This window comes from Cydia fagiglandana, chromosome 10 (genome assembly GCF_963556715.1).
Source record: "Cydia fagiglandana chromosome 10, ilCydFagi1.1, whole genome shotgun sequence".
NCBI classification, from domain to species: domain Eukaryota; kingdom Metazoa; phylum Arthropoda; class Insecta; order Lepidoptera; family Tortricidae; genus Cydia; species Cydia fagiglandana.
The window spans coordinates 8,557,425-8,575,305 of record NC_085941.1 but is presented as its reverse complement, the minus strand read 5'-3'; the positions used below and the strand labels follow the sequence as shown (position 1 = coordinate 8,575,305).

The following is a 17,881-nucleotide window of genomic DNA, read 5'->3' as shown; positions in this document are numbered from 1 at the left end:
AATCATTTCTATTTATAGAATTTATTGATTAAATTTGTGTAAAAATTTCAGGATTTTATATTAATCTATTCTTGGCATGAAATCTATATTGATTTAGTTTTATATTATGTATAATTTATAAAAAAAAATCCTTAAATTTATTATTGCATATTAACATGCAATTAATTGCATATGAGTTTAAATTGTTTACAAGGAAAAAAATAATTATGTGTAAGTCAAGTATAGAAAAAATACACATGACTTTCAGTTTATCAGACCACTATATAAATAGATACATATTATAACGTTTAAAAAATGTGATAATGTACCTAATTTTATTTTATTTAAATGTAACGCAACATCGACATTCGACATTTTTTTACGCTGGGCCGGGTCGCGACTATTTTGCCCGCCATTTGCGCCGTTATTACTGCGCATGTGTTGGTAGCACTGTGTCCTTTCCAAGCCACTCCGCCGCCATTGCCACCACGCCACCGGATCGGAAAATCTGTCAGTAGTGCGTCTATTGTGCTATAATCTTTGAAGTTGCTTTGCATTCTTCAGTTTAGTGTTAATAGTTCTGAATTATACTTGGATCCTAAAATGGCTGACGAGAAAAAGGTATGTAACCAGTTGTATTATCAGATATTATTCACTTGCTATAACTTAATTTCACCGACATGGCGTTCTTTGTAAAATGTGGTTATCTCAACATTTCCCATGATCTTGTTATCTAGAAAAACCATTTCAACTATTAAATGCGTCTCATTTTATCATTTTCAGGGAGAAAGCGAACACATCAACTTGAAAGTGCTAGGTCAGGATAATGCTATTGTCCAGTTCAAAATCAAAAAACACACTCCCCTGAGGAAGTTGATGAATGCGTACTGTGATAGAGCAGTAAGTACAATAATTACTATTTTTTTATACTCGTAAGCGTCGAAGTTAAAACTGCAAACATTAGTTTCATGATTCCTAGAAAGGAGGTTTAAGGTCTCACAGCCAGCTTACAGTGAACTTTAACCTTACTTTACCTTGATTGAGCTTTTCAATATTAATCTACTATACTTTTACTTAACATAATATCCTGATAGTCTTTTTACTTTTATTGTGATCACCAAAATATTGACAGAATTTACCTAGAATTCCATTGAAAACGTCTTTATTTCGTTTGATTATCCTCTTAATAATATTCTTGGTATAATAAATAATATTATAGGACAAAAGTACACAGATTTTAAAATATTAGATAAATATATTTAATAATAATGGCAAAGCTACATAAACAATGTGCCTTAGCTGTAAAAGCTTATGCGAGTCATAGGTTATGCTTCCACTGAATAAATGCTCTTTCTGTGGTATCATCGGAAGAGAGTATGTATATACTCGAGCGGTAATCTTGATACACCTATTAGCCAAAGAATAGTTTCTTTTTAGACCCCAAATGGTAGTTGTTATTGTAATGCAAAAATGCCCAAGCCAATTTGTGGGTATGGTTTAATTCCTAAGTAGTGAAAAATTAAATTGTTTTTATAAAATGAACCTTTAAGTTCAGTTCGTAGTAAGTGGAATAACACAAATTGATGTGAGTTTCCGATCTTAAATGTTGTAAATATTATTGAATTCATCTAAGACTATAGCGATGCACCACAGATATTTATTTTGGTTCTGCATTGGGGCATAAATCCATTTTTATTTCTTTTTTTTTGTGCGAGTTCACATTGTAATTAGTAAACCCTACATTTGATTTCCAATGTGTTCAGAAACTGTTGGTGTACTTTTTTGAGGTTGTGAAAATAGTGGAATACTTATTTAACTTTCACTTTTCCCATTTCTAATAATGGAAAATTGCTGAGAGAGCTACATGATAGTAGAAAAGTAAAGTCATATCATGGTCACCTCACAGGGCTGTAATGTGGCTGGAAATATATAACCTGTGATGGAAATAGTTACAGCAAAAGGTCAAGTTTTGATCTGCACCAATTAACCTCGGTGTTGGAGACCCCTGTTATAGAAAATAAGAGGCTGTAAACATAAATATGGTATCAAAATCTAGCATTGAGGCTTGTCTGAGCTTCTGTGGAGTCTCCAACATTAAACATTATTCCTATTCTGTCAGGGCCTCCGATATTCTAAGGCTGGGTCTTGGCTCAGTGTCCCACTGAATCTGGCTTAGCAATAGGTTATGTTGTAAAATTGAATTCCATCATTTCTAAAATCAAATGTTTTTTACAGGGATTATCAATGCAAGTGGTGCGGTTCAGATTTGACGGGCAGCCAATCAACGAGAACGACACACCAACGTCACTGGAGATGGAGGAGGGCGACACAATAGAGGTTTATCAGCAGCAGACTGGCGGGAGCCTAGTGTAATTAGCTACTTAAGGACTTTCCATCTCCGTCGGAAGAACGTCACGGTGTACCCTTCTCAAACCTAACATTAAGTTTATTTTTAATAACATCATTTGTATCTGTATGACGAAAATTTGGTATTACACAATTCTTTTACCGAACTTTTTGTGCGGGATTCTCTGTGAAGTTATCGCTTTAATTAAGATGGATAAGGTAAACCAACGGTAGGTAACTTCGATATTCCATGTGATAAGTTTTAGTTCGTCTCTACATAATAGGCCAATATTTTTTGATTGCAAGGCACTAAAGCGTCAAGGAGTTCTGTATGTGTAATTTATTGGATTTGTGTCCATAACAAGTATCAGGTCTATAACCTATTTGAAATAAAGTAAATGTAAGAATTTGTTTTAGTGTTTTATTCAGTACCAACTGTTTACCTATGTACCTACTAAATGCGGTCTATATGTATTCTTAACATTGCGCTCAACATATTGTGAGTGACTAGGGAATGCAATACCGGGATACCAGGATCCCGAAATACCGGGATCCCGCATGCAATTTGCGGGATTAATCCCGCTCGTAAATTAAGCGGGATCCCGCGGGATTTGCGGGATCGAAGAGCGACGTGGTTCTTACGTGTTACTACAAGGAACACAGGCTCGGGCACGTGCCTACTGGCGAAATTTCTTCACGGAGCCTAAATGCCTTTATGGAGGAAAGGGGTAATGACACGGAAGAGCATTTTGCCCGAATTTGTCTATTTATTTCATCACACTTGCTCGTAAAAGGTGTTATTTTACGTAGGCGACGCGGTCCGTAAATCTTAAATTTGTACCCAGGGAATTTTGTTATGTAGGTACGTCCGAAATTAGGCAGATTTTTTATTGTTTTCCCTCTTTTTTCCTCACAGGTGTGATGAAAAACATTGTGTGTGCCACGATTGGTACAGGACTTAAAAAATCGCGTTAATTAAGCCTTTACACACGTTCTTAAATTCTTGATTACTGTCATTATACCGTATTATTTTAATACAAAATGTACTATTTCTAATTTTAGTTTACTTTTTGTTTTCAACCTTCAAATTTAGTACTAATTCGTAAAATTGTATACTAACTTGCGGGATCCCGCAAATACCGGGATCCCGCGGGACTTAAAATGGCAATCCCGCGGAATACCGGGATTGAGTTCCTCATGCGGGATTGCATTCCCTATGAGTGACAGAGAGACGCAATCTATTCTATTGTAAATATAGATATAGATGGTCAAGCAAATCTTGTCAGTAGAAAAGGGCGCGAAATTCAAATTTTCTATGAGACGCTATCCCTTCGCGCCTACATTTTTCAAATTTGCCGCCTTTTTCTACTGACAAGATCTGCTTGACCAAGTTATATATACATATTTCCAGTTTCCAACATTCGACATGGACTAATTTTCAAAACTTCTAATAATTTTGTATGAGGAACGAAAGTTTTCAAAATAATGATTTCATTTCTTTTGATATTTCCGAATACAATATTTTTGTATTTTCTGCAACTTGCACGTCCGTCGGTTGTGACAAATTGATAAATAAAAGTAGTTTTAGGCTTCTACAGACGTTACTGCAAATCGCATTCGTTTATCGGTCACGTTTGGAGAGGTCATAAGTAATGACGTGACGCACTAGATGAGTCATCAGAACAAGTACCAACTAGCCGTCATTAGGGCGTGGTCATCGGCAATGAATTGCATAATAAAATGAAATTTTACCATGTGGTTGGCAACTGTCAAAGGTATAGATGGCGCCAGCATAGGTTTCACCTGTATCTAGTTTTGTTCCATGAGATTTGGCTAGTGGGCTTGCATCCAAGCCATAAAATTAAAAAATATATTGCGTACTTTGCAAGATTGACAGGTAAAAACCTATGCTGGCGCCACCTGTAAAATACTAGGTACCACCGGCCAACTCCACAGCTTCAAGAACAATTTTAGTTGTCAGGCAGTAAATACAACCGAGGTTTCTCGTGCTTATAAAAATGCCACACACGCTAACATTGAAACAAGCTACAACACAACGTTTTAAGTGAGAAGGACAACTTCAAGTGGTAAATAATGCCGGTAATAGATCAGACCACCTGGTGATGTCATTATTGGTGAAATATGGGTGAATTGCAGACAAACAATTAGGGACATAAAATGTGTGCGAAATGTACAAATAAATTAAAATTCACCCATAGTCCCTGCTTAATTACGTATCCCAAAAGTAAAGCTTCATAACGAATTAAGTCATCTCGTATGTACCTATTTACAACGACAGAGTAGGTACCCTATTACCTGCTACATATTACGCACTAGGATAGTAAAATTAATAAACTAACAAATATTAATTTGTATTTTTTATTAGGTACCGATTGATTATTTATTATAAAGTACCTACCTACCTAATCGATATAATAAAATAAACATCTTACTACGATTTACAGAATCACAAAATAAAAATTAATCAGTCTTAACAGCCTATTTTGTGATTTAGATTTATTGTATTTTTTTCTTTTCAGCCAACACTGCACAGTACGCCCACTACGTTTTCAACACACTGGACCAAGACAGAAGTGGCTTGTTAAGTTTTGAGGTAAGTTCGGTCAGAAAAATAACTTGTTTTGTTAGTTCTGTGAACTTAACTGCTGCAGTTAAATTGGCGCCACTGTCTATGTGACAATCGCCACATCTATGAATTAACGTTAGTTCCAAATGTAGCCACATCTTAAGGGTGTAACATGACGAAACCGAATAATTTCAACAGCGTATTCCTGATCATATTTAGAGACAAAAATGTCCTATAAACTTTTTTGAAATTCGCTTAGTTTCAGAGTTAATACCAATTATGGCCCCGACGGAACACCAGTGTTAGCCCATCCAAGCTAACACCATGCTGAGTCGGGACCATTCCGTGGCTAATATTATGTGTCATGTAATGTTATGTATTAGTTTGTTTTTTTGTTTCTCTTTTCATCTGTATATTTTTGCCACGAATAAACTATTTCTATTTCTTACTTACAGGAGTTCGTGACGGGCCTATCCGTGCTCTCAAGAGGTAGTTTAGAAGAGAAGTTGCGATGGACGTTCTCCCTATACGATATTAACGGGGACGGCTGCATCACTAAAGAGGAGATGACCGACATAGTGACGGCCATCTACGATCTGATGGGCCGAGTGGTGGAACCCTCGGTCGAGGATGACATAGTACAGCAGAAGGTGGAGAGACTGTTTCAGGTGGGTTCCAATTATAGACGCCATTTGACTTTGATCCTTATTTAGGTACAATGTCAAAGAGTACTCGTAAAAGTATCGCTCGACAAGATGGCATGACCTTTGGCCCACCGTCGAGTAGATGGCGATACTTTTTGACATTGTGGAAAAATAAGGATCAAAGTCAAATGGCGTTCTAAAATCATTTGTGTCGAAAGATGGCAGTACCTAAATGTAATACTTTGACTACATAATTTGCTTTGACAATATTCCATTAGTCTAAATTCTCTTTGCTAATACTAGGTACCTAAAGGCTTTACTAACCGATCACAGATGTGAGAAAATAGTCTTATAACCCCATCGTGATAACATTTTACAGAAAATGGATCTAAACCGCGACGGTGTTGTGACATTGGACGAATTCCTGGACTGCTGCGTGCGCGACGAGGACATCTCGCGCTCCATGGGCGTGTTCGACAGCACCTTCTGACATCCATCTGACGGCGCGGGCGCCTCCAACGCCGCGCGCCGCCGGGCCGCCCCGTGACAAAGGCCTTTGAGTGCCCCATTTCTACTCGGGGCTTAGGCTTTGAAAATAATCCTTCAATCTCTAATGGCTCCTCTACACGATGGGTCAACGCCGGCCACTCCAAGGGACGCATGTATGCGTTAGAGGAAGCAAATGATATCGCTATCTCATTCTACCGCATGGCTGCGTCCCTTAGAGTAGCCGGCGCTGGCCCATCGTGTAGAGGAGCCATAAGGGCGACGAGGCTTTTAAGGATATATACCGAAGCTGATGCGTTGCCATCAACAAACTGTATTTAAGCTCCGGTACGCGAAATCCTTAAGGTACTTGCGTAACAGTTCTTGGATCCGCTTTTCGTCTTAAATTACTCGTCTGACTGTGATCTAGTATTCAGTCATGTTATGTGTAAGGCGCGCGGAAAGCCTTCAATAAACCTTGTCCCTCAATGTTTTAATTAAGGTACCTAGTTAGATCTATCTGTATGTGATGTTTAAGAATTGAGGCTAGGTGCTTTAATTTCCCGCCGTTTTTTTATTTTCAATATTGAAACTATAACCTCCGTGAAATTAAAGAACCAGTGATTGATGCCACTTGTGAATTGCCTTAGAAAGCTGGCCATTGTTTGTCTTGCATGGTTCAGACATAAGATTATAACATTTATAACTCTTAATACTAACATGTTCTTCTGTAGAAAACTATTTTTCTGGAAAACTAATATTACTTACATGCTATTTAACGAATCATTAGCAACTTGGCTTTTATCCTTGCCTTCTTTTTACAATACTGGCAATATCAATGTCCCTTACAAAGTTAGAGCGATCTGGTTGCCAATTACGAGCATAGTAGGTATATACCTATATATGTTTCTAGATACAATTGCCAATTTCATAAAAATGGACCTTATCGTGCGTACTTTTCCACAAGAATTGCAATTTAAGCGTGCTTCAAGATTCGCAGCTTATCTTATAATGTAGATTTCAATAATAATATACCTAGTCTGTCAATACCTAAAGTTTTAATGTTGGGCACACTTTAGATATAGCGCGCCCTCGGTAAAAATATTGACCAACTTAAATTAAGTAAAGTCTTTCATAGGACTTGTAGGGTGCCACCGGTTCAGACGACGAAAACTCAGGCGATTTATAGGTATATTATATAGGACCTTTATTAGGTATCGAAACCCTATGTAATTGTGTCTTACGTGAAAATTATTAGTACGATGGGCCTGAAAGGTGGCAACCTGTAATTTCCTTTATATATATTAGCTACCTAGTCTACCTACTTTAAAGCTTCTGTATTCGAAACTGTAGATTGCCTTTAAAAAGTCAGCGAATAAAGTGATCACATAGCGGTTGAGATTTTTCTCCCCGAGAGGAATTCCCAATTTCGTGACTGCAATTACCTAAGTCCAAACATTATTTCAACTATCAATCTCAATTCTTAACTAAATTTCTCTAATACTATTGTAATATATTTCATTAGATTTATGTATTGTAAACATTGCAACATTTCGTCTATAGTTGGCTTTAGTCTGTCATATCTAAAACGCTCGTTACTTCCCCTCTTATTTAAATTGTTCCGGCCATTTTTAATAGTGTTTAGCGTTAAATACCTGTTTAAGATGTTTCATAGTCTATCTACCCATCATTCAAATATTTATCACATCGACTGTTATTTAAAACAAATGTTACAATCCTTAATTAATATGTGTGTCTGTGTTGTTTGTAGACTATTGATTAAATATTAATTTACACCTTACTCACTAGATGGCCTAAACAGTATATTGTCGCTGAATGTCGAATTAAAATTCTGATGAAAAAGTACTGTAAAAAAAATAATTTCTAACTATAAAACAGGTCACAAACACTGCCATAAAATAGAAAAAAACCATTGGTACTTTATTTATTTGCCTTTTCTTGTGGCGACAATAATTTGAGATGTATTTGATTATTTTTGTGACATTTTTAGCCTTCAATTCCAAAGCTAAAATATTTTAAATCTCGGTTACCTACCTACAGAGGGCAAGAAATATTTTCAGAACCATCACCTGTTTAAAAACGAAAGGGAAATATTTTCTATGAAATTATCAAACATGTAAATATTAATGTATATAAATTATTGTACTTATAGAATTAATGTGTATATTTTCATAGTGAATGTTAAATGGAACCAAATAACTAGAATGCATATTTAAAAACTTGTATCAGAATAACTGAGTGTGCATGTTATGCAGTTAAAATACTTAAAATAAAAAATTACGATATAATGTGATTAACAAGTGATGAAAAAGTACTGTAAAAATAATTGTATTTTGATTTAAAATGAGAGATATAACAGAATGGCCGTCATTTTAAAATAGATCTGTGAACACGGTGTATATTTTCGAACATAAAAAAAGTAAAACATTGGTCGAGCTTACATACATAGATAAGTGGTTTATGTACGTCTTCCTTAATAAAATAGCTACGAAGTTATGTTTCCAAAATAGGGCAGACGACTTTTAAAACATGGTACCTACGTAATGCCAACATTTTGTTTTTGTACCATTCATTTGCCTAATGACATTAGAATTAGGTACCTACAAAAAAATACGAGGCATTCTGTTAAGGAATATTTTATTATATTATATTATAAGTTGGTGTTGTGTCCAACATTGGGACACGGCAATTTGATGATAGACAATTTGAAAAAGCCTTAAGTATTTTTTATTTATACCTATTTCTTTCTTTTATTATGTTTAATACCACAAGCCGTCATGAAATTCAACTCCTGTTAAGTTTAAACAGAAATAATAGTTAAGAATTCAAATAAAGTCTTATGATATTTAAAAATTAGATATTTATTAGATAGAGTTTACCTAATTATTCCAAGTAATCAATTGTAAACGTTTTCATTCTAGTCAAGTACCTAATGACAGGCCAGTTAATGTTATTTTTTGTTTTCTGAAGTCTCATAACTACTCTTAAAAAGTATCCCTATGACCTGGGCACCCCTTATAATTATGTATAATCATCTATGCTTATATCACACAATGCCAGATTTTTTTATATAATATCATCACAGATATCATTCTCCAAACTGCATAAAATGCGAAAAGAACTCGAATGGCGGACGACACGGTTTACCGAGAAAATCGAAATTTCGTATTTGCCTCTATATAATCAGATACAAGAATGATAGATATATAACGTCGGCCTAAATCGCAAACCTCGTAACTCCTCCGGGGGAGTTACGAGGTTTGCGACTACCTATAAGTATTGTTGTCCAAGGTAGCAGTTACCGATTTCCTTGAAATGGAGTTACGAGGTTTGCGATTTAGGCCGAATTAAGCAGATACCTAACGAAATTTCGATTTGCTCGGTAGGCCCCATAGACCTAGAATCCGCTCGCGCCGTAGGCCCTCTGAGCTCTATTTGTGGAATCTCAACTCGAGACGCATACCTATTAGGAACTAGATAATACAGAAAGTACCATAAATACCATAATCATTGGATTTATACACATGCCGGATTTAGTTTATTTAGAATTTAAGCTCAACCTCAATTTAGTTTTATGGCTAATAAGAAGCTCTTAATCTAGGTGACAGCTTAATTACCACCCTTACCATCACCTTTTAGGAACAATTATTTTCACCCCACGTAATAAAATGAAATCCTTGTGCAGAATGCAGCAATGGAAAGAAATCTGCTTGTAAAGGGGCCCACTGATTAACAGTCCGCCGGACGGTAACGGCCTGTCAGTTAGAACAAAATTTTGACAGTTCCGAACAACTGACAGGCCGATACCGTCCGGCGGACTGTTAATCAGTAGACCCCTTAACCCAAATTTTGAGTAGTTTCTACTCACAATTTTTTTTTTCGTGATAGTGAGGTGGAGTGGAGGTGAATATTAATGTTGTTAAAATTCGGCAGCAAAGTGACTTTGACTCTCGTGTCTTTGAAATCGCGAGCGTAGCGAGTAGTTTAATTTTGGTATATTTCGCTTGCTCAGGACTCGAGCTTTGCTCTCTTTTGCAACAAATACTTTGATTGCTACGACAAAACAAAACTTTTGCTTGCACATGCCACTTGTTATTAGATTCCTTTAGTATGCATATTTTATAATATAGTATTGTTATCACTGATCCCTTCAGAGTTGAAGTGCCAAAGCCAAGAAAAAGAAAAAATGTTACGATTATGATGTGTTGATGTGTAATAAGTCTATGTTAAAGCTAGCATATTTTAAATTTTATTGCTAACAAAATCGTTGTCAACTTGTCACTGAGGAATTGAGACTATTCAGAAAAAATCATAGCAACAGTATTCAGAACATAGGCCTACTAAGAAAATGTAACAAGTTTGCCTTAGTTTTCAATCTAGAACCAGCGATTGGTGTTAGTTACTTTAGCGTAGTTATTGCTATCGTATCGTCCTATAACGTAGGACACTTGTATTTAAAGTCATATCTGTATGTCACCTAATAATGTTCTGAATAATTTTGTTTTACAGTCTACAGTAGAAGCCCGGTGTATATTCGTCTCTCTACATGTTGCTCTTAATATTCGGGAGTCATTATTTAGAGTTATTATTTCACGGTCATACCTATTTCGTTGTGTGTCAGAAACGCCGAAAAATACTACATATCAATAATATGTTATAGACCTAATAGTCTTCATATATGTTGAACAGAGGTTTTTAATAGTTAAAATCTATATTTTCATTAACATATGGTTTGATCTTGTAATCCTATCCTATTTACATTGCATTTTTTTCAGCATCATTGAACCGTTGAATTGATTCGTATAAGTAAGGCAGTGTGAGATACATTTTAGAAATGAAATCTGTAATGTTAGATATTTGAATATTGAATTGTTTATTTACAAATTTTATGTGTATTTTATAGAAAAATAAATGAATGTGAATTAATCTGTTTTTTAATATTTACCCTCATCCGTAAAAACAAATTCCAAATTACTTTGTACAATCGTTTATTAACACAAAAATAGTTCACACTACAGGGAAATATAAAAGTAAATTACCTAGAGAAACAGAATCCTGTTTGTTTATTCTAGTAGAGTTACAACACATACCTATAAGATAAAAACTTAATTGTCCGATTTTTTTTAAAGGTATGCAGATGGTTGAAACATATAATGTAAATGGTAAAATTAAGCTATGCTATGCATTCTGGCATTTGTATAAACAATGTCTACCTATATGTATTTATTTCATGTACGAAAACAAATAATTGATATGTATTTTACGTAATAATTATTATTATATTAGTTGGGTCACTGAGAACGCAATTGACATATAAATAATGATTGTTACACATAGTGAGACATTACAACATTTTATGCGATCCAAGTGAGCCAATACAGGTTTATGATAACTGTTTCCACTACAACATTAATGTGTGATAACAGAAATCATACTAGTCTAAAAAATGTAACAACCCAACAGTGTTATTAACTAAATTACTTTCTTAGTAAAAATGTATACACAATTTAAGTATAATTTGATCCGTGGGTGTTCAAGGCGGAACGGTTACTTTAAATCAAATTTTGAGCATTAAAATATTTTTAAAATGTCTTCACTCTTAAAATAGTTTACAACACTTTAGAGTATTTTACTTAGTTAAAATGTTAAACCAACCAAAATGCTTATCAATCGTTTCTTAAGTTGACATTAAAAATGCATTTATAGCGTCCCAATTACGGTTATATGTTTATGCTTTTGAAGCAGTCTCGAGGCACAATGGCTGGTATCGTATTTATACAATATCCACGTAATAATAGGTACTTATATCTAATGCAACTACCAAAACTATGTTAGTTGGTAAACATAGAAAACAAGATTACTGAACATAAAATGCGTTTTAATTAGTACAACAACAAAGAATAATAAATGCAGTAAGTAAAGATTTGAGCAGTAATGCCGGCAATGACAACTGCCACTGCAACCGCTAATTTCGTCAGCTGATAAGTGAAGGAAGACATTAGATTGAGTATAGAAGTGTTTAACATCCAAGAAAACAGGTAGAAGTATACAGGAGCAAACACCTAGGGACTCCCGAGCACACTAAAAGAGGCAGTCAGCAACCTGAAAGCATTGGTAGGCTTCATGGAGGAGCTGGGATGGTTAGAGTAGCGCTACCTCGTTTCACGCAAAATAGGCACAATGGTTGTCGATTTGCGGAAAATGCCCAGAAGCACTAATTAACGTCCAAGAAAGTAATTGTAAATAACACATAGTATATTCCAGCATTTCGTAGTAAAAATAAGATTCTTAAACATGAGATGTAATCCCTCTACAAATATAAAAAATATATTAATAAAGGCATTAACATGATTACAAAAAGTTTACATACAATTATTATTACAAAAAGAACTTATTATATTTGATCTTATTGCTTTGGATATACTATCAAACTAATTAAATCTATAAGTCCATTTATTAATTTATTTATTACAAAAAATTTATTCAATACTGAAAATGAGATTGTCAATTAAAAATAAAGTTTAATATTTAAGAGAGCTAAGTCGCATTCGAAAAAACGGTGGTCTAAAATGGCAAAAAATTGTTTTTTAATAATTGAGCATGCATTAAAGTATCTTTAATAAAACTTATTTTATTACTCCTAATCCAGCTTATAAATAGACTAATACTACAAAAATATTAAGTTAAATAAAATACATCATAATCAATTGCTTGTGATGGATGTACCAACATTAATTGATTTACAAATTTCATTAACTACGTCCAATTCATACTAAAATAAAAGTAAAAAAATCTATTAAGGTACCTTTTTACAATAAGTAAAAGGTTATTTCGATTTTTAAATAAAAAAAAGCTTATTGGTAACTATTGTACTTTTATGAATTATAGAATCTTAGGCAAAATGGCAGAAGGTACTTTATTGCAATATCTTTGCCAGGCTGTGCCATAGCGCCTACGGCATCTGCTGTGGTCCCTCCAAGCTCTGTGCAGGAGCATTAATATCGTCAGGAGAGCTGGTGCAGCGGCCACGTAATGTTGGGATACAATACCAGGGATTGCTAGCGCTATGTGGATAAGGATGTCACCTAAATAGTTAGGATGGCGAAGGATGCCCCATGTACTGGAGATGAGTAGCTTCTTCCCATGGAAAGTAGGCATGGAGTCCAGATCTGAAATTATATGTAAAAAATATATAAAAAAATTGACACATTTCCTTTGAATAAAGTGATTTGATAACATAACCCATGATGAACTTTTATTAATCACTGTCAACCTCCCACATTGTTGTTTCATCAGAGTTAATTTATCCAGGAACAAAAATAATGTAACCTAAATCACTAATACAGCAAATAGCAATTTGCAAAAGTTTTTGTGAAATTAAAATATGCCCTTTTTATGAATTTGGTTGAATATAATATTACAACCATAAATTATAATATTTATTTATATGTTGAAATGACAGGAATTGCCTTATGACGGTAGAACCACAAAATAAGGACTACATATATAGTTTAGTATGAATAACATGAAAAAATAACGTAATAAAAAATTCATAATTATATTAAACTTACGTGTCACGCTCGGTTGCAGAGGGTTTTTCCTGAATTCATACTTTATGTTGTTGCTTATCATCATCAAAAGGAAACCAGTTATGTAAATGACTGCAGCCCCAATCAGGATATTGTTTGACAGAGTTATGTTCGCATCGGCCACAAATTTGGAGATGGTTGTGAAGTAGAATGGGTAAAGGGCACTGGAAACTATTTGGTAGTAGCCCAAGCCTTCGGAATGCCAGAAGAAAGTGGTTGTTACTCGGTATTCTCTCATTATGAAGTTTAACAAGTAGTTGATTTGCATCATTGAATACAGAATGATAGTCGGCTGTAGTTGTAACTTGGTCCAAATTTCAGTGTAATTTTGTGGAGTTAAAATTAATTCTTCATTTTCTTTAGTCTGTAGATGAAAGCCTTGCTTGAAAATCAGGACTGAGAGAATTAGCTGAAAGTGAAAAATACATAAATCAATACAAAGTGATTTAAAAACTTGGATATGAAAAGTAGAACAAGCCTATTTAATAGGCTTTCAAGTTAATGCATATAAACATTGGAGCAACATTCCTGCATATAAATGCTCCATAATTTATTCATTTGGATATATTCAATCTGATACTTACTGCACTTATATTGGAGATCCGCAAAACCCAAATCTTGACATCCAGTTTCTTAATAAATGGGTGTATCTCTCTTCCCATCCAAAAATCATAAAGAACATATCCTGTGTTTCCATACGGGTTTAAGTTTGCACTTTTACGGCTTTTCAAAAACAGTACCACAGATAGAATCACGGCAAATATGTATGCAATAACAGCCAGTTTCAAGTAATCCTTCAATATTGTGTCACTGTTGATAATTTGAAAGAAATCAAATGTGAAAAGTGTTATAATGGTAAATATGCTTGAGAAGAAGGCATTGAAACAGTAGGTGTCATTGGAATCATCCATTCTGTCAGCTTTTGGGCCTAAAATTGGCAGCAGAGCCAAAAGTGCTTGTACAACCACCTGGTCTACGTAGACAAGTGCGGATTTCAAACTGAACCATAGTGAGAGATTCTTCAACGCCGGCCAGTTTTTCAGGGGCTGGATTGTGCATACTTTTGTGCAAGATACCAAAATAGACAACACAGTCAATGGCAACAGTAGAATGAGTAAGGCTGATCCAATTCTTCCTCCAAACTCCCATTTACTTCCTTGCACAAGTCTGCTAACGCTTTCTCTCATAGGAGTTGCTAATCTCCTAGACACCGATTTGGATTTCTCTCTCTTGTAATCTTCGTCTGAATTTTCACCTTCAGAAAATGTGTCAATCGACTGACTGACGGATTTGCTGAGTGATTTGCTGACAGACTTACTAAGGCTGCGTCTGATGTCTGCTCCATTGATACTCGATTCCCGCAGCCTACTAGATCGACGCGGCGCAACTTCCTCAACCGGTTTCCGGTTTCTAAGACCGTAAACATCTTTCGACAGCTCACTTTCCAATCCGTTTAATGTTAAGTCAACAGTAAATGCCGGAGTGTAATCTTTGATGGAATATTCCGAGCGCCGCGTACGGACGCTACGATAAATCTCTTTGGTTGCACTAACATCTTGCAGTTTTATTTCCACGTCTGATATGGTAGGTCGCTTCACTGGTGATTTTGGAGCAGTTTCGGTCGTTTCTTTTGTTGACCTCGATGGAGATTTTCGCGCGGGAAACTTCGGCGCTGGTTTGCGACTCGGAGATTTGCGCGCGGGCGATTTGCGGGAGGGCGACCTAGCGGGAGGCGAGCTTTTACGTCCTCTTGCAGGCGATCGAGGTGGCGAAATACCTTTCCGACCTCGCGGTGGACTCGAATCCACCATAGACGGCCTAACTCGGCCGCTTCTCGTAGACATCATAGTAGCATTCAATTAGAAAATTACACAATGGTGTTTTCTTTTTGTTGCATCTAAAATTATCCTGGCACTGTCACCACACACGGTGCCATTAGTGGTTAGGTACACTTTAAAGTCATCGAATCTTATGCAATTCGACAGTTTTCAAAATAATGTTTGCAGGTCAACGCACAACAAAGTCACAACACAACAATTTTTCATTCACGCACACGCTTCTACTTTTCACGCCACACGCCACACATTCAACGTCAACGTCAACGACGCTAGAATGAATTCAAAATGCGGTCCGTGATTGGCTAAAAATAGTTGCCGCCGCTATAAACCGGAAATCGTAGTAATCCATTTCTGTCTGGCAATGTAGAAAGAAAGAGACAAAATATAATTGACACAATGTACCAACACAACGTACAAACAGTATATTGCCATAACAAAAGTTATTATAGGTGATTATTTTTTCAACTGACAGCATTAAAGGCGTGTCCAGATTAGTAAATTTTTCGCTAATCTGATTAAATTGTCCGATCGAATCAGGGGGCCGATTTTTGAATTTCGACCACTCGATTTCGTGTTTTTCGTTCAATAATATCTCCACTACTAGGCATTTAAATTCTACTAATAGAATTGAAATAGCAGGTCAGTACATACTACTAGATTCCAAATTTTGATCGCTCGTTTTTCAAAAATTAGCATTTCTCCGTTTTCCACCGATTTTCGACTGACGAAATAGACCGATCGAAATTCAAAAATCGGGCCCCAGACTGTGCGGATGCAAACGCCGATTATGACCGATATTACCGATAAAATGGGGCGCGGACGCAATATCAATTTGTGACGCCAGTATTTTCGTTTTGGGGCATTTTTTTTTCAATTTAGAGTGTTCTAATATCACCATAAATCTAAAATTTGTGATTAAATTGGAAATTGACGCCAATTACATTTTTGATTAAATCGGTCGATTTGATCACCCCGTCTGGATTCCACTTACATATAGTCTGTCAAGCCATTTCCGTCAGTAGAAAGCCTAGGGGACTAGGCTACGGAAGCCATTAAAATAAAATAATACATCTTAGGTCTTTATTAACAGTCTCCTAATGCTATGTTTATTGTAGGTATAACTTACCCATGCGTTTAGAATCAGACCATACTATTCTAACTCGGCCGCGATTATGATAGCACAAACTGTGCAGTGTTATTTTAAACGTCATAAATTCCACATGTTTGTCGTTTAAAATAACACTTGCGCAGTTCTGTGCCATCAAAATCGCTGCCGAGTTATGTTGGTCGCAAAGGGCTCTTAAAGGACTGATTAAGACGATACGAGAACTCGCATGCGAGTTTCGTACCATTACGGGTTTTGATTGGTCGGTTGAATTGTACGTAATCCACAGTCCGCAATGTAACTAAAATCGCATGCGAGTTCGCGCACCGTCTATATCAGCCCTAACACAATGCCTCAGGGCTATAACCGCGAAAATCTAATTTCGCAAATTGCGGGCATTTTTCTGTCACTCTGATTACGCCTTCATTGGAGTAAAAGAGAAAGATCCCCACAATTTGCGAATTTCTGTTTTCGCGGTAGCCTCTCAGATGCCTGTTGTGATTTGCAGCTGCATTGCATAGACGAGATTAGCCCATTATCGTATTTTTTATCTCGGTTCAATGTTTTTGTTTATAAATGGGTACCGTGATAACACGAAGGTATACTTACTTATAATAGAGATGACCATTTAAATGTTATTAGCTCTGTATAAAATTGGCTAAGCCCCTTAGCTCAATTTCACGTTCGCACCTACATGAAGTCCTCATAGGGTTTCTGGTTTCTCGACCTTTTTAATTTCTCGAGGCACGGGAATTCTCGACCAAGATTTCTCGAGTTTCTCGAGTATCTCGAGAAATTTTGAATGTTTCAAAAAACACCATGTTATTTTCATTTATTTGCTTTATTACAAATCAGACTCATAGGAATCGTAGGTGAGGTCAATAATCAAACATAGGGTAAATTTTTAGTTACCATAAATTGTACTTAATAATCAAAAATTCAACAACAAACAAAAAAAACTATAGGTGCAGGCATGCGCGCCGGCGATGTGATATGGTATAATTGACCGAAGCGAAGCGAAGGTCTACGTTTTGACTCGGGCATTTTGCTTTCGTATGTCCGGATGTTCTCCTCTACAGGTCGCAATTCTTAACCGATTCTCGTGAAATTTTGTGACCGAATTTTATGACTAAATAAAATTTTTTTGTCAATCCGGTTTTTGGAATTTTTTAAAAATGGCGGAGTCGTGATACCTGGCGCCTAAACAAATAGTCGTATCGATATCATAAGCCTATTTTCTTTTTGAAACATGTTTACAGAGTTAATAGCAAAAAATGCAGAAAAAA

The 17,881-nt window shown here is 35.7% G+C and overlaps 3 protein-coding genes across 3 annotated transcripts in view; 2 read left to right on the top strand and 1 right to left on the bottom strand.

The window, feature by feature from the left end:
- The window catches only part of LOC134668317 (Kv channel-interacting protein 1-like), a 252,474-nt gene extending 246,337 nt beyond the window's left edge, over nt 1-6,137 (top strand). The window contains exons 4-6 of the mRNA XM_063525798.1: nt 4,866-4,939; nt 5,368-5,580; nt 5,936-6,137. Of these exons, the coding sequence (XP_063381868.1) occupies nt 4,866-4,939; nt 5,368-5,580; nt 5,936-6,046 (398 nt within the window). The 3' untranslated portion in view covers nt 6,047-6,137. The remainder of the gene's footprint in view (nt 1-4,865; nt 4,940-5,367; nt 5,581-5,935) is intronic.
- Nucleotides 433-2,736, top strand: LOC134668150 (small ubiquitin-related modifier 3). Its single transcript, XM_063525668.1, has 3 exons — nt 433-600; nt 763-879; nt 2,215-2,736. The coding sequence occupies exons 1-3, from the start codon at nt 583-585 to the stop codon at nt 2,350-2,352; spliced, it is 273 nt and encodes a 90-aa protein (XP_063381738.1). The 5' UTR covers nt 433-582; the 3' UTR covers nt 2,353-2,736.
- Nucleotides 6,138-11,524: 5,387 nt separating the features above from the next.
- On the bottom strand, nt 11,525-15,923 carry LOC134668077 (delta(14)-sterol reductase TM7SF2). Its single transcript, XM_063525553.1, has 3 exons — nt 14,237-15,923; nt 13,635-14,061; nt 11,525-13,232 (listed from the first exon to the last, which is right to left on the bottom strand). The coding sequence occupies exons 1-3, from the start codon at nt 15,497-15,499 to the stop codon at nt 12,946-12,948; spliced, it is 1,977 nt and encodes a 658-aa protein (XP_063381623.1). The 5' UTR covers nt 15,500-15,923; the 3' UTR covers nt 11,525-12,945.
- Between the last annotated feature and the right edge of the window lie 1,958 nt (nt 15,924-17,881).

What these genes read in the sequence shown, in the direction of transcription:
- LOC134668150 (XM_063525668.1), top strand. An exon ending in ATGCGTACTGTGATAGAGCA is followed by an intron (nt 880 to 2,214) that starts GTAAGTACAATA and finishes TGTTTTTTACAG; the next exon opens with GGATTATCAATGCAAGTGGT.
- LOC134668077 (XM_063525553.1), bottom strand. Translation starts at nt 15,499, where the DNA reads ATGATGTCTACGAGAAGCGGCCGAGTTAGGCCGTCTATGGTGGATTCG. An exon ending in GGATCTCCAATATAAGTGCA is followed by an intron (nt 14,062 to 14,236) that starts GTAAGTATCAGA and finishes TTTCACTTTCAG; the next exon opens with CTAATTCTCTCAGTCCTGAT. An exon ending in TCTGCAACCGAGCGTGACAC is followed by an intron (nt 13,233 to 13,634) that starts GTAAGTTTAATA and finishes ATATAATTTCAG; the next exon opens with ATCTGGACTCCATGCCTACT.